This window comes from Acomys minous, assembly GCF_964271855.1.
Source record: "Acomys minous genome assembly, chromosome: 6".
In the NCBI taxonomy this organism is placed as follows: domain Eukaryota; kingdom Metazoa; phylum Chordata; class Mammalia; order Rodentia; family Muridae; genus Acomys; species Acomys minous.
Genome location: NC_140487.1, coordinates 91,764,113 through 91,787,939, shown reverse-complemented (window position 1 = coordinate 91,787,939; position 23,827 = coordinate 91,764,113). Strand labels below are relative to the sequence as shown.

Genomic DNA, 23,827 nt, shown 5'->3' with positions numbered 1-23,827 from the left:
TCATTCCCTCTAATCATCAGAAGGGGAGTCTTCCTCCCATAACATCTGACCTCAGCCTATCAAGTTTCATCTAGACTGCCTGTATCCTCTTCCTTTGTGGCCTGGCAAGGCTGCCTCTCCAGGGGGAAGTGATTAACATTTGAGGGCCAGTGTCCATGTCAGAAGTAGTTCCTGCTCCCCATATTATGGAACCCACAAGGAAACTGTATTGCCTATTTACTATATCTGAGCAGAGAGAACAGGTCCTCACCATGCATGGGCCTAAGTTGATGCATCAGTCTCTTCAGCATCCTGCCCCCTACTTCACAGAGATCTATTGGCTCCACTAGTCTCCTTGTTGAGCTCCTGACCCCTCCAGGTCTTTTTATTCCACAACTCTTCCAAAAGACTCCCTGCACTCCACCCCAAAGTTTGGCTGTGTGTTGTGTGTCTCAGCATCTGGTTAGATCTCCTGCTGGGTGCAATCTTTCAGGGGACCTCTATGGTAGGCCCCTTTCTTGTTTCTTCTCTTCAACTGTTTCTGCTGTCTATTCAATTTGTCCTTCTGAATGAGAATTAAGAATTCTCCCTAGGGTCCTTCTTGTTATTTAGTTTCTTTAGGTCTATGTGTTTTTGTGTGGTTATCTTGTATTATTTGGCTAATATCTGCTTATAATGAGTATATATCATACATGCCTTTATGGGCCTGGGTTACCTCACTCAGGATGATTGTTTCTAGTTCTATCCATTTGCCTGCAAATTTCAAGATTTCTTTGTTTTTAATTTCTTAATAGCATTCCATTGTGTAAATATACCATACTTTATTTATCCATTCTTTGGTTGAAGGACATCTAGGTTGTTTCAAGATTCAGGCTATTATGAATAAAGCTGCTATGAACTTAGTTGAGTTCCTTTTCTCTTATTCATATAAATTTTCATATTTTTCTTCCAGATAAAGTTATACAGTATATAAAACATCATTATGCCTAGCAGGCTGTTTTAGAGACCAAAAAGAATTCTGCTACATCATTTTGAATGTTTTTTGGTTGTGGAATAATCCTATATTTAGTTGTTACTTTCATACATGTAATTTACAGAAATTAATTCTTTTACCAGATACTCTCTCAAGCCTTGTAACCCAGTGAGCTCCAAATTGAATTTTGCCACTTGCCATTCTTTAAGTAATAATATCAAAGATGAATAAATTTGACCAAGACATTTTCTTTGTCATTTAACTTGATTATTCTTTATGTTCAGTGAATAGAAGATTTTGTTAAAATATTCCATTTCCTAAAACTTCAACACAATCTCTAAAATTTGTGTTATCTACAATTACTTTAAAAAATGTTTAGAGTTTATGAATAGTTGAAGAAAATACTAGACTACAAAATACACCTTTTGTTACTCAACTAAGTTGAAAGTTAGTATTTCAGTTTTTGCTTTCCTCATTTATACACACATACATGTGCATGTGGGCTATATGTACATATGAACATATGTATATATATGCATACACACATATATACATATATATGTATACATACATATATATACACACACACACATGTGTGTGTGTGTGTGTGTGTGAATTTCTACCAAATCAGTAGCTTTAGTCTTTTTAAAAGTCTCTTCTAAGAAGTAACTGGTTAATTTCATTGGCCCATAACAATGCGGATGCATGTTTATAACACATTTTTTTAGGTTTTATTTAATTACTTTAAAGTTTAAAGTATTTTATTTAATTATAATGTAGCATTAAATATTTTAAGGAGTTGGATAAGATAATGCATAAAATCACCAAGGATTTTTTTGGAAAGGGTACAGATGTAAAGAATTATCCTAATAAAAAAGTTGCATTATAGCTAAAAACTAATAAGAAAGAAGCAAAATTTAAAAAGTAAGTAACAAGGGATTCCCAAATGAATGTAGGCAGGCTGATTCTATGTTTAAGATTGCCTGTCAATGTAATACTTATTAAGAAGTGAGATTTGAATATGAAATTGAAAGAGATAAGGAACGTTAGTTGAATTTACAATGTTCTAGATGAAGAAACAAGTAGAGGAAGTATCTGAAGGCAGAGCTCATCTACAAGGAAGTTGGAATAGGCAAGATGGAGAAGGAGAACATTAAGGAGTGAGGCCATCAAGGTAACAGTGACACAAACAAGTGAAAATGAAAGGGGAGATGTTTAATTATTACTAAGTTGGGAGCAATTTCAGGGTGCTTAACACCTGATATTTTAAGTAAGTCATCCTATCCTTATATTCAGAATATAACATCATAAACTAGAGTAGAAACAAGAGAACTTTAGGGTGCTATTTTGAATTAATAAACCACAATTCAGACTTAGATAGCAATGAAATGATGGTGAGAAGTGGTGAGGAAGAAGAAACCAATTATTATCATTTTTCAAGAGAGTGTGTCTCTGTGTAGCCTTGGCTGTTCTGGATTTGTTTGGTGCACCAAGCTGGCCTTGAACTCAGCCTGCCTATGTGCCCATTAGTCCTGGGATTGAAGGTTTGTGCCACCATGCCCAGTGAGGATCCAATTATTAATCTGAATGTTTTGTCTTTCTGACTTATTCTTTTCTGAGTTGCTGAATTCCTCAATTCATCTTAAATTCAGTGTTTGCAGGTTTACACCAAGCACATATTGAGCTTCAAACTCTGATATGTAGAAAAATCCTTAGTGTAAAGAAGATTCAGTGTGCTTTGCAAATGTTTTTGAATACAGCTTTTGTTCACTCATGTCTATACAATCTCAAGGTTGAGCTTGTCACTGGGAAGATATCCTAAGATTTGTTCTATCAGTGTGATAAGAAAGTGTATTGTCTTTTCTTGGAAATTGTATTATCTTTTCTTGTAACATCATCGGGTTTTATACCTATTTTCTTTTTAGGATACATGACTAAATGGAATAATTGGTACCATCAAAGTCAGGGGAACTGACCTAGATATCTATCTATCTTGGAACACTAACAATAAGAGTCTAGATATATTATATAGGTAGATCTAGCTTTATTTATCTCTATATAGGGAATGGAAATCAGAGTGACTTTAATGACTTGTTTCTGAGAACCTGAAAATATAAAATTCTATTACAAAACAGTAACTTCAGCAAGTTTAGGTATAACCATGAGTTTAGTTCTTGATATTCTTATTTTATGAAATTCATTAGAGCCTTGGGTTGACTTACAAGTTTTTAGATGATAGAAGAAGATAGAAGAAATATAACTCAAAAAACATTTAGAGTTCTGGTGGTACTTAAAGCCATGAGACAAAATTAAATTAGAAGAGAATAAGACCTTGAAATCAAGGTCTTAGAACTTTCTTTTTTCTTTTTCTTTTTTATTTATTCGTTACAATTTATTCATATTACATCCCAATTATTATCTTCTCATTTGTATCTTCCTGTTCCCACTCTCCCTCCATCTGTTGCCTTATTCCCTTCCCCTAGAATTCTGATGGGGGGACTTCTCTCTCATCATCTAACCACAGCCTATCAAGTCTCATCCAGATAGCCTGCATGCCCTTCCTCTTTGTGCCTGCCAGGCCTCCTCATCAAGGGAAGTGATCAAATCCAGGGCACCAGAGTTCATATCAGAGGCAGTTCCTGTCCACCCAAACTTGGAGATTGAGCTATCCATTGGCTGTATCTGAACTGGGGGTCTAGTTTCTCTGCATGTATTGTTCTAGGTTAGTGCATCAATTTGTGCAACCCCCCCCCAGCTCCATGGGTCCAGATTTACAGGCCTTGATGGTCTCCCTGTGGAGCTCCTGAAGCCTCTGGGTCCTTCCATCCTCCCACTCTTCTGTACAACACTTAGCACTCTGCCCAGAGTCCAGATGCACATACATTATATATATTTCTACTTTAATGTGTGGTATTGTACCCATACAACTCAATTTTAATACAAGGTTTATTTCCAATACTTAGAAAGTGCTATTTCAAACTGTTTGGGATAAGTAAGTTGTGGGCCTTTGTCTGTAGGTGGGGGAGATGCTCCCTCCAGGTAACCTTTGTGTTCTGAAATAGGTGAGTATACCTCCTGCTGGCAACAGCTCAAGAGCCCCAAAAATGTGTTAAAAGGCTAATTCCTTGCAGGGAAAATTCCAAAGCAATTCACACAGACTTTAGGCTAAAAGGTGTCAAAAGCTGGCTCTTTGAAGAAAAACATATCAAAGCTGCCCTAGAGACAAGCCCTGGGAGGTGTCCTGGGTGTGACTCCTGAAATTCAAATACCCTTGCTTGAAAAAGCCAGATGCCTGGGGTGGGGGCACTCACTCCCGTTTCTCTTGTTCTAGCTCCCTGTCTTTGTCTTTCTTTTATCATTAAGCTTACTGAATTAAAATCTAGCTTTTCCACTCTTGACTGTCTTTATATTAATCAAATGCAGTTGGTTACCTGGCCTTTTACAAGTTTGAGGCTCCCTTCTCCCACTGGAAAGGACACTTATACTTCTATTGTCTCAACCCTGGCTAAGCACTTGGCCACCCTGTGCTCGCTCCCTCACTGCCAAGGAGGCTTTCCTCATGACTCATTTTCTGGACAGAGGCTTCCTCAGTTAGGCTCCAGAAGGCTGAAGAAAACTCTGTGACCAGATTCTCAGCTCAGCCTCCCAGAGAAAGGAACCCACAGTAAGTTATACAAGTTAATTGTTAATTGATCAAGTCATGGTCATATCAATTAATAGTCTATTTTTATTCCAAGATTATTCATCCTAGGTGTAACAGATAGATATGATTCTATAGAAAGATAAGGTAAAGTAAGTAGATAAGGTCTACAGAAACCTCAGAGACATACAGAATATGGCATTTAAATATGTTTTTTATTATTTTAAAGATTCACTGACAAGACAGGTTAACTCCTGGCAATACCCAGCCTACCACAAAGAGGATGATGAGCATCAAAGACCCTCTTATGGGCTTCAAATGTGATGAACTAGCCACTGGGCAAAATGTCCTAATTTCTACCAGAGACAGAATTTTGCCTAAAAAGGGTCAAGCTTGGATGCAGACAGAGTCAGTGGCCAAACTCTGCCAAGACAGCATAAGCAAGTCCTCAACAGTTCCTGCCTCACAAATATGTCTGTCAGATATATTGGGCCAGAAGGATGAAGATGATACTCCAATATTATAGAGATTTTGGGTGACTGTTCAGGCAGCAAACTGTCTCTAATCTCATTTGGGAAGTTGCCAACCTTCACTCCCTGTATACTCAGCTGCTTCTTTCTGCTCCACCATACAACCAGGACACTTGTTCAACTATGCTTATAGCAGCCTTATTCATAATAGTCAGAGTCTAGAAGCAAGCCAGATGTCCCTCAACCAAAGAATAAATAATGAAACTGTGGTACATTTACATAATGAAATACTTCTTAGCTATTAAAAACAAGGAAAAATTGAAATTTGCAGGCAAATGTATGGAACTAGAAAAATCTTCTTGAGTGAGGTAACTCAGACCCAGAAAGACATGCATGGTATATACTCACTTATAAATGGATATTATCCCAATGTAGATGTCCTGTGAGAGACTCCACCCAGTGGGGATGATCAAGATAGATGCTGCATCTTGGCACTTTCAATGACAATATGCCAGTTATTTTTGTTTACATGACACTAACTTGAGTCATTTGGAAAGAAGAAACCCCAATTGATTAGTTGCCTATATAAGATTGGCCAATCGTCATATGTTGGGATCATTTTCTTGATTCATGTTTATTATGGTAGGGCCTGGGCCACTAGGGATATGTGGTGCTATACTTTGGCAGGTTTTCCTGGGTTTAAAAAAGCAAGCTGAGAAAGACAAGGATAAGAAGCCAGTGAACAGTGGTCCTCTGTGGCCTCCAGTTCAATTCTTGCCTCTAATTTGCTACTTTGATCTGTTCTGGCTTCTATTGATGAACTATGATGTAATAGTATAACACAAATACTGTTCTGCAACCCCAACTTGTGTATAATGATGTTTTATGACAGTGACAGAAATGCAAACAATAATAGTGAAGGATATAGAGTGAGAAAATGAATACATCAAAGAAAGTAAGAGATAACTAAGTAATGAGTAAGGCCAAGAGAAAATTATGTCTTAGGAACCAAGTCAAGGAAGAAGCAGATAATAAGTATGTGTGACAGTGGCTGTTACTCAAGAACAAACACACATTTTACCTGATAGGACAATACTTATGCTTTCTTCTTGGTGAGTTAGAGGATTTTGAATGTTGCAAGTGACATTCCGGTAAGAATTGGCTTCAATAAGAAGGGCTATTGTCATGTTGAACAATTTGTTTTCATCCTGTGAATGGGATTTTGATGTAGCTGGAATGATCTCTCCTTTGCTGTCTCTCCATTCCATATGAGGCTGTGGGAACCAACCTCCTGAATGACATTCCAACATCACACCTTTGGTGTTAGGTGGATGCATAAGAATCTGTATTTCTGAGCTCATAGCTGGTTGAAAATAAAGAGGATAACAATATTTTTTAGTATAAATGGAAGAGGAAATAATAGAACAATATAAGGTCTTTTTAGTTATAATCATAGTTTTAAAATGTATTAATAGTGAAAAGATTATAGGACTTTGGTTGTCATAGACTCAGGAAAATGGAAATATTCAGATAAAAAAGTTATAAAACACAGGGAGCTATTTGTACAAGTTAAATAAGCTGAAGAATGACCTGTTTCATTTGTTTATTCATTTTTTCAAATATTTTTAGTTATTTGCTGAGTCTAAGAAATGAAGCTAGGGCTTTAGATTATGATGAACAGAAATCAATATTTGATCCTCATAGAATTTATCATTTAACTTTTTTCTTGTATCATTGTTACTGTTCACATTTGAGCTACTGTAAATAGATTTTTAAAATGAATTTTATTGTATACACTATTGGCTATGAGAAACTGTAAAATTATAAAATGTAAGATGCTTGTTTGCTTGTCCAGCCTTAGAGGCTTCTCCCTGTTCAAGAGCTCCACCCTAGTTCCCAGAATAGTTACATGCAAGCTTCCAAATATCAAACGTCCCCATATGGTTTCCAGTAACCGCCCTAGGGACCCACACCCAAGTCCTCACAAGAGGTCTCCCAACGCCAGATGTCCTAATGTCCATATGGTTTAACTTGATAAGCAACCCCACCTGCTTTGCGTTTTTTTCCTTTAAAACTAGCCTGTAACAGTCACTCGGGGTCTTTCATCTCCTGAGTGCTGAGGGACCCTGACTTGTCAGAAATAAACCTTTGCTTTTGCATCAGTGCTCCGTGTTTTGCGTGGTCTCTCACGGTGACCCCCTTCCCGAGTTGGGCATGAGGGTCTAACATTTGGGGGCTTGTCTGGGATTTTGGGGTTGCCCCGAGACCCTTGACTCACCACTGAAGGTCTCCCCTGGCCCGGGCCACCGCTGAATGACGGAGATGTGAGTTACTTTTGTTTTGTATTTGTCTGTATTTCTGTCTCTCTGTAGCACACAAGTTAGTAGAGGGACAAGAAGGGGGACAGAAGTGTCCGGCACCTTCTCCCCCTCACCCTGGAGGATGCTCCAGGTGGTCTGGTTTCACCCTGGAGGACGCTCCGCTGGTGGTCCGGAGGAGCTCTGACAATACTGTCAGTCTCTTCAAATCTGTAGGTGACTGCGCATCCATGCCGCCATCAGAATCTATATTTTCGATTTGGCACCGATTTTCTGCTGCACGGCTTGTGTTCTCCTGTCTACTAATTCTGTTCATGTGTGTTATCGCCCTCTTTGTTTTTGTGCTGACTGGGACAACCAACACTGACATGGGACAGACTGGGCCCACCCCCTTGACCTTAACTCTTGACCATTTCAAAGATGTGTGAACCCAAGCACACAACTTCTCTGTAACTGTCTGCAAAGGATAGTAGAGGGAGCAGACTTTCTGCTCCTCAGAGTGGCCCACCTTCAAAGTAGGCTGGCCACCTGAGGGGACCTTCGACCCCTTGCTTATCTCAAAAGTTAAGTCCATTGTCTTTAGTGCAGGGTTGCATGGCCACCCCGACCAGGTACCCTATATCTTGACATGGGAAAGCCTGGTTTCAGACCCTCCCCCTTGGGTCCATCCCTTCCTGACACCCAAGCCCCAGCCAAAACCTGAATCTATGCTCCTGCCGGTGACGTCATCAGCCACCCGAAACCAGGACCAGACTTCAACTCCCCACGATTCGACCTCTCAGCAACTCTCAAAGCCCGTCCTTCCCCTGGATCCAATCCAGGACCTTCTCCTTCTGGACCCCCCTCCTCCATACCCCCAACCCCTAACTCTGCCACCTCAGTCTCTACCCTCTGGCCCCTCTGCATCTACTCCCTCCACTCCCTCACCCAACCACTGCACCTCCTCTTCCTTCCCCTGACCCTCCTTCCCTTACCCCAGCACCCCCTCCTTCCCCTCCCAGATTCTGTCTCTGCCAGGGCACCACTGAAGGCCAATGGCGATCTTCCCTCTTTCCTCTTCGTACATCCAATGGAGAGATTACTTACTAGCCTTTTTCAGCTTCAGACCTTTATAATTGGAAAAACCATAACCCCCGTTTCTCCCAAGACCCTCAGGCACTGACCTCTTTGATAGAATCTATCCTGCTTACACATTAACCTACCTGGGATGATTGCCAACAGCTGCTGCAAGTGCTTCTGATGACCGATGAATGACAGTGGGTCCTCCTAGAAGCCAGGAAAAGTGTCCCTGGTCCCAGAGGGGCACCTATGCTCTTCCCTAATGAGATTGATGTGGGATTTCCCCTCACCCGCTTGGACTGGGACTATGAAACTCTTGCAGGTAGGGAGAGTCTCCGTTTCTATTGCCAGGCTCTATTGACGTGTCTCAAGGGAGCCGGTAGGCACCCAACCAATTTGGCCAAGGTAAGAACTATAACTCAGGGTAGAGAGACTGCTAGAGGGGTTCCGAATGTATACTCCGTTTGACCCCATGGCAGTAGAAAACAAGGCAACAGTGGTTATGCCCTTTATAGATCAGGCAGCTCCAGCTATAAAGGGAAAGCTACAGAGACTAGATGGTATCCAAACTTTCAGCATCCAGGATTTGGTGCGAGAAGCAGAAAAAGTATACAATAAGAGAGAGACTCCAGAAGAAAAAGAGGCTAGAATAGCTAGGGAACAAAGAGAACGTGAATATCGGCGAGAAAAGTGTAGAGGTAAAGAACTAACTAGGAACTAACTTGGCCACAGTAGTATCAGACAATCCCAAGACCAAAGGACAGGAAAGAGAGGAGGGAGACCGGAGGTGGCCCAGGGTAGAAAAGGACCAATGTGCTTATTGTAAGGAAAGAGGCCACTGGGTCCGAGACTGCCCTAAGTGACCCAGAGACCGGAAAAAGGTTCCAGTCTTGGCCCTAGGCAAAGATAGTGACTGAAGGTGTTGGGGCTCTGAAGCCCCCCTCGAGCCCAGGCTACCTCTTACAGTTGGGGGACAATGTACTATCTTCTTGGTAGACACCGATGCCTAATACTCAGTCCTGACCCAGCCAGCTGGACCAATATCATCAAAAACTTCCTGGGTCCAAGGAGCAACTGGGGGCAAGTTACACCGATGGGCTAATAAACGGACTGTTGACCTTGGCACAGGTACCGTGGCCCACTCCTTCTTAGTATTTCCTGAATGCCCTTATCCCCTGTTAGGTAGAGATTTGTTCACCAAGTTAGAGGTCCCAATACACTTCTCAGAAGAAGGGGCACAAGTACTTAACTCCATGGGAACGCCCGTGCAGATTCTCACTGTTAAACTGCAAGATGAGTACAGACTGTTGGAGCCCACCCCTCAAGGGTCCCTTTCAGAAGATAACCCATAGGTCCAGCAATTCCCTCAGGCATAGGCAGATACCAGAGGGCTTGGACTAGCCCACACACAGCCACCTATTATTGTGACTCTTAAACCTTCGACTGTACCGGTCTCAATCAAACAATACCCGATGAGTCCGATGAGTCAAGAAGCCACCTGGGCGCAAAAAAACATATCCACTGATTCCTACAACTAGGAGTCCTAAAGCCTTGTCAATCCCCCTGGAATACTCCACTCTTGCCTGTAAAAAAAACCAGGGACGCAGGACTACAGGCCCGTGTAGGACCTCAGAGAAGTCAATAAGAGGGTAATGAACATCCATCCCACGGTGCCCAACCCATACAATCTACTGAGCACTCTAAGGCCAGATTTTACTTGGTATACTGTCCTAGACCTTAAGGATGCCTTCTTTAATCTGCCCTTGGCCCCTCAAAGCCAATTGTACTTTGCCTTTGAATGGAAGGACCCTGAGTTTTGACTCTCAGGACAGGTGACCTGGAAGCTCCTTCCTCAAGGTTTCAAGAATTCTCCAACCCTGTTTGATGAGGCCCTGCAACAGGATTTGACTGACTTCTGCACCCAGAACCCTGAGGTGACACTCCTGCAGTACGTGGATGATCTTCTATTGGCTGCTCCCACCAAGTAGGCCTGTATCACCACCACCTGGCACTTACTCCAAGAACTGGGTAACAAGGGCTATGGTGCATCAGCCAAAAAGGCCCAGATCTGCAAACAAGAGGTAACATATTTGTCCTGTGTGAGGGAAAAAGATGGCTCACCAAGAGTCGAATCAACATGGTGGCCAAGATTCCCCCACCTCAGAACCCCAGACATTTAAGAGAGTTCTTGGGGACAGTAGGCTTCTGCCGATTATGGATACCTGGCTTTGCTGAACTGGCCACCCCCTTATACCCTCTGACATGGGGCACTGACTCTTTCCAGTTGGGGGGGGCAGCAGCAGGCCTTTGAAGCCATAAAGAAGGCCCTCCTGTCTGCCCCAGCCCTGGGATTGCCAGACACCACAAAACCATTCAACCTCTTTGTACATGAAAAACAAGGGGTCACCAAGGAGGTATTGACTCAAACTTTGGGACCTTGGAAATGGCCTGTGGCCTACTTATCTAAACAACTGGACACCGTAGCTGCCGGATGGCCCCCATGCCTGTGCATTATGGCTGCCACTGCACTGTTGGTTAAAGATGCCAACAGATTGACCTTGGGGCAATCCCTGACCATAGTCACACCTCATGCATTAGAGGCAGTGATACGCCAGTCCCCTGATAGATGGGTCACCAATGCCCGTCTCACTCACTACCAAGCTCTACTCCTAGACTCCAAACGTATTACCTTCGGCCCTCCAGTTACCATCAACCCTGCCACACTGCTGCCAGCCCCAGACCGAGGACAAGAGACTTCACATGACTGCCATCAAGTGTTGGCTGAAACACATGGAGCTCGAGAGGACCTCCAAGATCACAAACTTCCAGAAGCTGACCACACTTGGTATACAGATGATAGCAGTTATTTGGACTCAGGTACCAGACAGGCCGAGGCAGTGGTGGTGGATGGGAAGAAGGTCATATGGGCCCAGGCCCTTCCCTTGGGGACCTCTGCCCAAAAAGCTGAGCTGATAGCCTTGCCCAAGGCCTTGGAACTCTCGTGAGGCAAAAAGGCCAATATCTACACTGACAGCCAGTATGCCTTTGCCATTGCCCATATACATGAGAGCATCTATGAACAGAGGGGCTTATTAACATCAGAGGGAAAAGAGATAAAAAACAAGCCCAAAATTAAAGCCTTGCTAAAAGCCCTCTTCCTACCTGCTCAGGTGGCCATCATTCACTGACCTGGACATAAAAAAAGGACAGGACCCCATTGCCCTGGGTAACCAACAGGCAGACCGAGTGGTGAAACAAGTTGCCCACATGGAGGCCCTAACACTGGTCCTAGAGGCCAATAGAGCCAATCAGGCAATCAGCCAATTAGAGCCATATACCTATACTTCAGAAGACTAAGCCAAGGCTCAGGCCTTAGGGGCCTCATTAGACCCAAAACTCCAGCAGTGAATCAAAAATGACAAGACTGTGCTACTAGCCAAAGAGGCAACTGCCATGATCCAACAGATGCACCCCTAGACCCACCTAGGATCTAAAAAGCTTCGACAGATCCTGGACAAAACGGAGTTCATCATCCCTGGAGCCAATGCCCTGATTGACAAAACTGCCAGCAAGTCAACGCTGGCAAAAGCCAAGCCCCGGAAGGAACCAGGGTCCGTGGGACAGACCAGGAACCTACTGGGAAGTGGACTTCACTGAGGTAAAACCCCCAGCCACGGGGTATCGATATTTATTGGTTTTCATAGACACTTTTTCAGGATGGGTAGAGGCTTTCCCAACCTGATGGGAAACAGCACAAACAGTAACCAAGGCCATCCTAGAAGACAGCTTTCCTCGATTTGGACTCCCTAAGGTAATCAGGTCAGATAATGGGCCGGCCTTCGTCTCCCAGGGATGTGAGGAGTTGGCCAAGATTCTGGGGACTGATTGGAAATTATACCGTGCTTATAGACCCCAAAGTTCAGGACAGGTAGAAAGGATGAGTAGAACTCTAAAAGAGACCTTGACTAAATTGACCATAGAGACTGGCTTAAAAGACTGGAGACGCCTCCTGCGTCTGGTCCTGTTTAGGGCCAGAAACACCCCTTCTCATTTTAACCTGACTCCATAGGAGATTTTATATGGAGGGCCACCACCTCTGTCTACCATGCTCAATTCTTATCAGCCCTCTGCTTCCAAAACTGATTTACAGGCTCACATAATAGGGCTACAAGTGGTACAAGCCCAAGTTTGGGCCCCCCTTTCTGAGATCTACAAGCCCGGCCACAACCAGATGGGACACCCTTTCCACATTGGCGACTCAGTCTACATTCTATGACACCGGTCCCAAGGACTCGAGCCTCGGTGGAAGGGACCCTATACAGTCCTCCTGACCACACCCACTGCTCTCAAAGTGGACAGAATTGCAGCTTGGATACAAGCCTCTCATGCTAAGGCCGCTCCTCCAGACACCGAGCAATGCTCCCAATGGTGCCTACACCACTCCAGAGATCCTCTAAAGATAAGACTTACTAGATCTGTTCTTTAACTGTGCTCTTCCTAATGTTGGCCCCAGGGACGGTGGCTGACCTCAATCCCCATCTGCCCATGAAACTCACTTGGCAGGTCCGATCCCAATTGGGAGATATGGTTTGGTCAGTATCCCAAGAAGCACCCCCCCAATACCTGGTGGCCTGATTTAACCCTGGACCTATGACTCTTAATTGCTGTCTTAGATACTTGGGATATCCCAGAAAGAAGTTGTAAAGAGTTACCCATTCTTTCTGAAATCACCCACTATCAAAGACCAGCAGCCTTAGGTTGTGCCAGACTCTGGTCAAGATGCTAGTTTCAACTGGCTCATTTTTATGTTTGTCCTGGTGATGGTAGGTCAAGATCAGAAGCCCACCGATGCAGAGGGCTGCAAAGCTCTTATTGGAAGCCTTCCTCATCGTGGGATTTAATAACCGTATCCCGCAACCACTCTGGCACTACTAAATGCCCCCAGCAGGGACAGTATCTTCCTAGCTCCCAGGATACTTGCAATCACAATAGCCAATGCAATCCTATAGTTATAAAATTGACAGAAGAAGGAAAAAAGTATTCAGATTGGGTAACAGGGTGACCCTGTTGTTAATGGGGCTTAAGATTTTATGTAGCAGGCACTTACCCAGTACTTACTTTCTCCATTAGATTAAAAATAGAAAAAAACCCTAAAAGTATCTATAGGCCCCAACCCCATCCTTGCTGACACCGGAGTACAACCCCCACTCCCCAGGCTCCTGACTATTGCCCCGTCTCCTTCACTTACCACCCCAAACACAGAGCCACCCTTACCCAAGGCTAGAGATTGACTCTTTAACCTGGATAAGGGGGCTTTCCAAGCCCTCAACACCACCAACCCCCAAGCAACCCAGTCTTGTTGGCTCTGCCTCACCCCAGGCCCACCCTATTATGAGGGAATCGCTCCCTCTGCCACTGTCTCTAACACAAGTAACCATCCCTCGTGTGACTGGGGTCAGCACAAAAAGCTCACCTTGACAGAAGTTTCAGGTCAGGGGACCTGCCTAAGTACTGTGCCTCCTAGCCACCAACACCTCTGTAACCATACCCTCACCATAACTACCACAACCAGTAACTACTTCCTTACTCCTCCCTCTAACCTATGATGGGCCTGCAACACTGGACTCACCCCTTGTGTCTGCACTGCCATATTTGCTGCAACCCACTATTGTGTGCTAGTCCAGCTTGTCCCCAGAATTTACTACCAGACTGCCCAGGCTTTCAAGGCCAACTACAAAGACACACGCCCCTCCCACTTTCGGAGATAGCCAGTCACTCTGACTCTGGCTGTCATGTTAAGCTTAGGGGTTGCAGCAGGAGGGGGGATGGGGACGGCAGCCTTAATTCATGGGACCCAACTGTTTGACATGCTTAGAACAGCTATAGATGAGGACCTCCGTGCCATAGAGCAGTGTATCACCAAGTTAGAAGAGTCCCTCACATCACTATCTGAGGTGGTCCTACAAAATAGAAGAGGTCTCGAACTGGTGTTTCTCAAAGAATAAGGTTTATGCACAGCTTTAAAAGAACAGTGTTGTTTTTATGTGGATCATTCTGTGGTAGTTAGAGATTCCATGACCAAGCTCTGAGAATGCCTTGACAAGCAGCAATGAGAATGGGAGGCCCACTGGGGATGGTTTGAAAAATGGTACAGTCAGTCCACTTGGTATTCCACCCTGATATCATCTATCATTGGACCTCTGCTCCTGCTCCTGATCATACTCACCTTTGGCCCTTGCCTCTTAAACTGCTTAATGGTCTTTATCAGAGATCAACTTAATGTCACTCAGGCCTTAATCCTGACCCAACAGTACCAAGCTCTTAAACAAGAGCCTCAAGATTGAGGCCAGATACAACAAGAGGAGGGAATGAGAAACTGTAAAATTATAAAATGTAAGATGCTTGTTTGCTTGTCCAGCCTTAGAGGCTTCTCCCTGTTCAAGAGCTCCACCCTAGTTCCCAGAATAGTTACATGCAAGCTTCCAAATATCAAACGTCCCCATATGGTTTCCAGTAACCGCCCTAGGGACCCACACCCAAGTCCCCACAAAAGGTCTCCCAATGCCAGATATCTTAATGTCCATATGGTTTAACTTGATAAGCAACCCCACCAGCTTTGCGTTTTTTCCTTTAAAACTAGCCTGTAACAGTCGCTCGGGGTCCTTCACCTCCCGAGTGCTGAGAGACCCTGACTTGTTAGAAATAAACCTTTGCTTTTGCATCAGTGCTTCGTGTTTCATGTGGTCTCTCGCAGTGACCCCCTTCCCGAATTGGGTGTGAGGGTCCAACAGCTAATTTTCTGAAACAAGAAACTTGTGTAATGTATAGGCAAAGAAAGTATGTTTGTGGATTTAAAGCATTAGAGTCCTACTTGTATGTGCACATATTCAACAAACTGTTCCATTTCCTTTAAACCCTCTACTTATTTTGCATTTAGAAAAGAGTAAGTAAAGGAGCATAAATGACACATAGTTGCCTACACTTTATATACAACATTGTATCTGAGGATAGTGGTGAGTGTAGTTAAAAATTTTTAATAAAGATTTGGAAAATAATTCAGACACTAAGGCATAAATGAATTGATTTGAAGAGAAATGTAAATAAGTATAAAGACTATTTTTCTCTTTAATTAAAAGGTTTCATACAATATATTTTGAACATTTTCCTTCCCTACTCTCCAATATCCTCTCCACCTCTCTATCCACCCTACTTTATATAATGAAGCACAATTTTAAAAGTCACATCATTTGGAAAATTACTAAAGTGTTCTCAAAATATTTGAAAGGATAATAAAATCAACCTAAAAGAAATCTGATGATACGTTAGAAATATAACAATACATGTAGACATAACAACAAAATATTTACTGAGAAGGTAAAAACTTCAAGTGAGAGCACATGCTAGCAAAAATGTGGAGCACAAGGAACACTCTTCTATTTTTGGTGTGAATGCATATTTGTATAACCACTTTAAAATCAACGTGGAGGTTTCTCAGAAAATTTAGAATAATTCTACCTCAAGACCTAGCTATTTCACTCCTAGACATATACCCAAAAGATGCTCCACTAGAAATATCAAGCTGAGTGATATTACCCACACTCAGAAAGATACATGCTATGTACTAACTTATAAGTGGATATTAGCCATAAAATACAGGATAATCAGTCTACAATCTGTAGACCAAAATATCCCAAAGGAGGATGCTTGAATTTCACTCAGAAGGGGAAATAAAACAGACCCCTGAAGTAGACATAGGGAGGAAACTGAGTAGGGGAGAGATAGGGAAGGGAACAGGGGTAGGAATTACAAGTGTGGTGGGGCAAAGGTGGAAGAAAGAAGAGAAATTAGTGGGAATCTCTTGGATAGGGAGGGGGTAGGCTTCCTGGGATCTATAGGGTGACCCTAGCTGAGACTTCTGCAAGTGGGAGGTATGGAGCCTGATGAAGCTATCTCCTGCAGTCAGGTAGAACTTTCAGGAGGGAAGGGGACAACAACCCACCCATAACACCTTCGACCGAATATCTGTCCTGCCTACAAATAGTGCATGGATAAATATGGAGACATGATTGTAGGAATGGCTAACCAATGACTGGCCCAACTTGAAACCCACTGCATGGGAATGTGCCAACCTATTACACTAGTAATGATATTCTGATATGCTTTCATATGGGAACCTGGCATAACTCTCTTCTGATATGTTTCTTCTAGCAGCTTGTGAAAACAGATGCAAGACCCACAGCCAAACAATAGGTGGAACATGGGCAGTCTTGTGGAAGAGTAAGGGGCAGGGATTGAGGGAGTCAGAGAGACAAAAGATACCACAAGTGGACCTACTGAGTAAATCAACCTGGGCCATGGGGGCTCACCGAGACTGAACCACCAACCAAAGAGCATAGGTCTATTACCCATATGTAGCAGATATGCAGCTTGTTCATCATGTGGGTCCCTGAACAACTAAAGCACAGACTGTGTCTGACTCTGTTGCCTATCTTTGGATCCCTTTCATATAGCTGAACTGTCTTGCCTGGCCTCAATAGGAGATGTTGTGCCTGGTCCTGCTGTGACTTGATTTTCCAGTGGGTTCTGCCCTCCACTGAGGATAAAAAGATATGGTAATTGGGAAGGGATGTGATAGTGAGACTGGGAAGTGAGGAGGGAGGAGGCCTATCATCAGGCTGTAAAATGAATTTAAAAATTCCAAAAAAATTGAAAGGATATTAAATGCAACCTAAAAGGAATCTGATATTATGTTAGAAGTCTACCAACACATGTAGACAACAAGAAAGTATTTAATGATAGAGCCAATTTCTGTACTGTTGTAATTTTTATTTTTGGTTTTCCATAACTTCCAACTCAAAAGATAAATTTATAGAGTTCAGCTTGCTAATCAAACTATTCATGAAGAGTTAAATGCTAAGAATTTTCCAACCACTCAACCCTAGATAGGCTTTGATTCATGGATTTACAGCATTCTCAGAGCAATCCATACCTACCTGTGACCTTGACCTCTGTGATGTGTTCTTCATAGAATTTTCCATCTTTGAAGAAGCAGTGGTATGACCCATCATCATCAGCAGTCACTTTAGAGATCCTGAGAGTAACTTTTCCTTTTCCAATGGCATCTTTCAGGAGATCTGTACGCTCCCCATACTTAGAAATAATTTCTCCACGCCGATCTTCACCATTTTTGTAGAGGTGCACAGGCTCTGTATATCGAGTCCGGAACCATCGAATCTCCATGTGTTGTGCTTGTTGTGGTGGATGCAGTTGACAACTGAGTTCTAGGTTTCCACCCAATGGAACCAACACTGTCTTCTGTAAGCCAGTCACTGTGAATTGTTCTGTGAACAATTACAATAATCAAAAGGCAATAATGTGAATTAGTAAGCATGTTCACATACTTTGTGGAAATTATTCTGTTTATTTCACTTTTTTCTTCCCCACACTTTCTCAAACATTCACACATACTGCACTTCAGATCACTTGGTTTATTCTGAAGGCATTTCAGTTACAAATTACTTAGTGATATAAAGCATAAAGCATTACTATCAATGGTTAGAAAAGATTTAAAGGAACAATTAAAGATGGTGAGACATTTTATAACATTGCCTTCAAGGAAAATCAAGGAAATGTGAAAGACAAGGTCAGTAGAAATGGCATCATGAGAAGTTTTGTCATTTTGTAGAGATTTTGATGAACTAAAGCTTTGATACAAAAAGAATACATAACTCTTTGATTCTGTGATATATGCACAATGTATATAAATGAGTGTGTTGCAGGCATTGCTGTCTCTTTGTGTTAAAATTTGCACCCTCTTTGTGATATAGACGAGGAGTTGGCACCACCATTGCTCTGATGTGTTCAATACCAGGACTGAGTTTTATGTTGTATTTCTGATATGTCCAGGTGCCAAGGCTGGTTTTCCTTAATTACTGTGATAATTTTATAGTTGTTATTTTCTTTACTTGTATGATTTTTTAAAATGCGATTTTGTTCCTCATGATTCATACTGGATTGTCAAAGATGGCATGTGCATTCAAAATGTAGCAAACTGCTGAATTTTTAAATGGAGTTACTCAAAACAATATTTAACCTAAAAAATACTGTTCCTCATGATGTAGAGTAAAGTAGAGCATGACATAGCATGGACTCTATAGTGAATAAAGATAAAAATTAGGTAAATATTTTTCCATTAGAATATAGTGAATCAAAACAACAATAAGCTATCAACCTATTATTTTAATAGCTGAAATCCATATCATTGGCAACACAAACTGGTGGCAAAATATGAAAACAAAACAACTGTTATTTATTCCTGATATCAATGCCAAATGATTCAGACTTTATGGAAGACAATTTGGACTTTCTAGCAGTGCTAGATGTGGGCTTACCATACTTTTTCCAAACTCTTAACTCTAGCCTAAATGAACTGAAAAGTGCAACTATATTGAAATCTCTTCACAAAGGTAATAACATTATTATTCACAGTTGCTAAAAATTAGAATCAATCAAAATGTCCTGTAATAGGTGAATGAAAAAATCTACTCTCTTACATTTATTCAATAGAATATTAATTAGCAAAAGAACTGGTGCAATAATGAGACAAGTGTTGGGGCAGTAACCAACCATGTTTGATGGGATTTAAGGCCTATTCCATGAGATGGAAACCATTCCTGACACTCCAAAAGTGGCCAAGAATCTGATATCGTATAATTTATCACCCTACAGAAAAACCTATTAGTACTGTTTTGCTAAAGTAACATAGTAATATAATGAGTCTTAAAAACATATTGACATACTAACAGATCTATCCTTATCACAGAAGTTTCTTCTTGCCATTTATGGAAATTAAGATAGAACTACAACTAGAAAATATACAGAGATAGAGAGACTTTGGAATACTCAATATAAAATTAGAAGCATTCATCAAATTTCTCTCACGTAATGCTTAGGGATCAATGCAGAAGAGGAGTCATAAAGATTGTGTCAAAGATAGTGGCTGACTGCAGTGAAACAATGTACAATAGGACTAATTGACACGTGAACTCACAGAGACTATAGAAGTACATATAATACTCTCACAAGGCCAGATATGGTCACAGTAATTAGAGGGGAAAGTGGAAATGGGGTCTCACCCCTAACAAAAGGTATATGCAGTTAGTACCACTGGCAAAGCAAACGAATACCCTTTCTCAAATGGAATCTCAATGGGCATGTTAATGACACTCCATAGAAACCTCCAAGTCCAGGAGTATTTGTTCATCTTAAAATTATTTTGGATGACTTTTTGTTTTGTTTTTATTTATTATTACGTTCTTTTTCTCCTTGTTTACCCTTTGCTTGTTTATTTTGATTTTCATCTTGTGTTTCTTTTCTTGTTATTTTGCTCTTTTTCTTGTGTTTTGTTCTTGCTAGAAGGGGAGAAAGAGAGATAGAAAAGTAACAAGCAAAAGCCAAAGCAAGTAAAAGAGGGAGAAGAGAGAGAGAGAGAGAGAGAGAGAGAGAGAGAGAGAGAGAGAGAGAGAGACAGACAGACAGACAGACAGACAGACAGACAGACAGACAGACAGAGATTGATCATGAAGTTGAGTGGATGAGGAAGAAAGATCTGGGAGAAATCAAGGGAAGGGAAATATGACCAAAATATATTGTATTAAATTTTGTTTTCAAAATATTTTTTATTAAAAATGAGATACAGATAAAGCTTAGATCAATCTTTTTAGGTGAAAAAAATAGTTTAAAATAGACATATTTTGTATGATACTATGTTTCATTCTAGACAAAGCATGGGCAGAGATGCAGCACAAAGAGACATAACCTTTTCTGTTGGGAGAAGAAATGGGTATAGATATATGGAACTTAGGGATGTTTTAGAACAATGACATTTTTCTACATCAGATTGTAATGCTAGATATATGGTATGCCTCTATGTAACAAATATCTGGATTTTTAGGATATGATCATGGAAATAAGAAAAAACACAAAGTAAAGGTAATGCATAAAATTCTTCTTCTTGGGTAGCACTTCAGCAGTTTCTCAGAAGACGGTTCTCAAAGCTGAGGAATCAGAATTGTTATTTAGAAGGTCAAAAGCACCACGTGTTTTTGTATGTAATTGTGTGTGTGTGTGTGTGTGTGTGTGTGTGTGTGTGTGTGTGTTTGTGAGAGAGAGAGAGACAGAGAGACAGAGAGACAGAGAGACAGAGAGAGACAGAGAGAGACAGAGACAGAGAGAGAGACAGAAAGAGACAGAGACAGAGACAGAGACAGAGAGAGACAGAGAGAAACAGAGAGAGACAGAAAGAGACAGAGAGAGACACACACACACAGAGACAGACAGAGACAGAGACAGAAAGACAGAGACAGGGACAAAAACACCTGTCCATATCACAGCAGGAATCCCTGGTCAGAGAAATCTAAATAGTATAGCAGTTTCATTGTTTTTGTTTTGTTTGTTTTCACAATGATAGAGTTCACCTTGTCTTTGCCTAGAATATGTTAGGGGCAACCTACAGAGAATCCAAAGGATAATGACACTGAATGAATACCAATCAATCTATTTGCAATGCATTGAAAGTAATTATCTATATAATGTAGTGAATTTGACACTGATGAGCTTCTTTATTAATGGGTGTCAGTTTTGAAGTAATCAACATAAGGCCAATAATAAAAAGTTATCTTTATCTCTTCAATACAACATGGTATTAAGACTCAGTATTAAAACATGAGTGAACCCTAATCTAAATTCAAATTTTAATTTGTAATATTTTACCTATAAATGTTCAGGCTTAATAAATGTACCATACTAAGTCAAGATATTAAATATAAGGGGAAAGTCTTTGGTATAAAAAAGGAAAGTATTTCCCCTTGTTCATTCCATAATTTGATACATAAATTCTTTAAAAACCAGAAAATGTTTTAGATAATAATATTTATTAAAATAAAAAATGTGTTATTTTAACTTTATGTGCATGAGCATTTTGCTTGCAAATATATCTGGGTATCATGTGTACGCCTAATACCTTTAGAAGGAAAGGAAAGCATTGTGTCACCTGAAAATGGAGTCACAGATGATTTTGATGTCTTATGTTTGCACTGGGAGTCAAAACCAGGTTCTCTATAAGAACAACAGGTACTCCAACAGATGAACCATCTCTAAGGCCCCAAACTTATTAAAATGTAGAGGTCATACTCCTCTACAGTAGCTACATGGTAAGTCCCTATTGTTAGAAACATAAAACACATTACTTAGGAAGCAAAGAGAAATCAAAGTGGAATTGACCTGGAAACTTTTTCCCAGCTAGCTAGATAACTTATATAATAGTTGAAATTTTTTTCAATGGCCCTAAGTAGAAAAATCATCAATGAACTTATGCAATAGTAGAGTTTGCATATCTCAATACTGAGCTATGCAAAATGTGCTTATCTGTGCAATAGTGATATGTTTATGGGACTAGCAAATCACTTTCTTATATGACTTGAATCCTGTACATCCAGTACCAAATAAGTGAATACGGTTGACAAAAAGTCAAACAAAAATATTGAAAGAAAACAATAGATCATCTAAAGATTGCCTAGAAAACTAAGAGAAACAAATAAACAAACAAACAGGTGAGTAAAAATGCTCAAGATGTGAAAGTAGAAGTGGGAAAGAAAACACAAATTGAATGAATTCTGGAAATGGAAAATCTAGGTAATCAAACAGGCACTACAGACAAAAACATGTCCAAGAGAATGCAAGATATGAAGGAAGTAATCTCAGAGGTTCAAGATATGATAGAAAAATACACTCATTGGTCATAGAAAATGTAAATTCTAAGAAATTGCTAAGACAACATTTCCAGGAAATCTGGGGCACTATGAAAAAGACCAAATCTAAGAATAATAGGAATAGAAGAAGAAGAAACATCACAGCTCAAAACGCAGAAAATACATTCAACAAAAACACGGAAAAAGTTCCTGACATAAGGGACATGCCTAGACCATAAGAACATTACAGAACACCAATTCCCTGGGTGTGGTGGTGCACACCTTTAAGCCCAGCACTCAGGAGGCAGAGGCAGAGGCAGGTGGATTGCTGTGAGTTTGAGGCCAGCCTGGTCTACAAAGTGAGTCCAGAACAACCAAGGCTACACAGAGAAACCCTGTCTCAAAAAGCAAAAACAAAAACAAAAAACAGAAAAACAGAATACCAATTCCTGCACCACATAACAATCAAAACACTAAAAATACAGAGACATTAAAGAATATTAAAACTGAAATGGAAAAAGCAAAGTAATATATAAAAACATACCTGCTAGGATTACATGCTAATTCTCATTGAAGATTCTAAATGCCAGAAGGGCCTAGACCAATGTCTTACAGACACTAAAGGATCATAAATTACAGGCCAGACTATTATGCATAGCAAAACTTTAAATAGCCATAGATGGAAGAAACAAGACATTTAGTGACATGGTCAAATTTGAACAGGATCTATTCACAAATTAAGACATACAGAAGATAATAGATATAATAGAGGAAAATTCCAAGTAGCTTAATACACCCATAAAACACCAACAATAAATAATCTCACACTAGAAAAAACTAAAGAAGGGAAACACATGCATATGTGCATCTACCCACACACCAATCACTACCACCACCACCACACCACCACCACAAAAATAACAGATATTAATAATCATTTGTCATTGATATCTCTCAATATAAATAAACTAAGCAACCCCCCCAAAAAACATATATCTTCACAGAGTGGATGCAAAAACAGGATCCATCATACTGTTATATATAAGAAACACACCTAAACAACAAAATAGATATTACCTTAGGGTAAAGGGTTGGAAAAACATTTTTCAAACAAGTAGACACAAGAAACAAGTTGATGTTGTTCTTCTAATACCTATCAAACAGATTTCAAACCAAAATTTAAAAAAAAATGGAGAAGCACATTTCATACTCAAAGGAAAAATCCACCAAGATATCATATCAATTCTTAACACATATGTTCCAAAAGAAAAAGCACAGTCATTTGTATAAGAAACATTATATAATCTTAAATTTCACATTGACCATCACACATTAATAGTTGAAGTCTTCAATACCTCATGCTCACTAAGGGGCAGGGTATTCAGAAAAGAACTAAACAGAGAAGCAATAGAGCTAACATATTATGAATCAATGGCCCCAACTGATATCTACAGAATACAAAAGAATATACCTTTTTCTTAGCACCTAAAGAAACATTTTCCAAAACTGATGACATACTCAGACACAAAGCTAGTCTCAATAAATACAAGAACACTGACGTAACTCCCTGTACCCTATCAGACTGCAACAGATTAAGCTGGATTTCAACAACAGAAACACTAGAAAGCCTACAAACTCAT

The 23,827-nt window shown here is 40.8% G+C and overlaps 2 protein-coding genes across 9 annotated transcripts in view; one reads left to right on the top strand and one right to left on the bottom strand.

Annotated features, from left to right (window-relative positions):
• Positions 1 to 23,827, top strand: part of LOC311598968 (selection and upkeep of intraepithelial T-cells protein 9-like) — a 366,712-nt gene that overhangs the window by 217,840 nt on the left and 125,045 nt on the right. The window lies entirely within an intron of this gene.
• Positions 1 to 23,827, bottom strand: part of LOC311599685 (selection and upkeep of intraepithelial T-cells protein 2-like) — a gene marked incomplete at its 3' end in the record, with an annotated part of 59,939 nt that overhangs the window by 3,395 nt on the left and 32,717 nt on the right. The window contains exons 2-3 of the mRNA XM_084785692.1: positions 17,433 to 17,780; positions 6,144 to 6,425 (exon numbers count right to left, since the gene is read on the bottom strand). Coding sequence (XP_084641818.1) covers positions 6,144 to 6,425; positions 17,433 to 17,780 — 630 coding nt within the window. The remainder of the gene's footprint in view (positions 1 to 6,143; positions 6,426 to 17,432; positions 17,781 to 23,827) is intronic.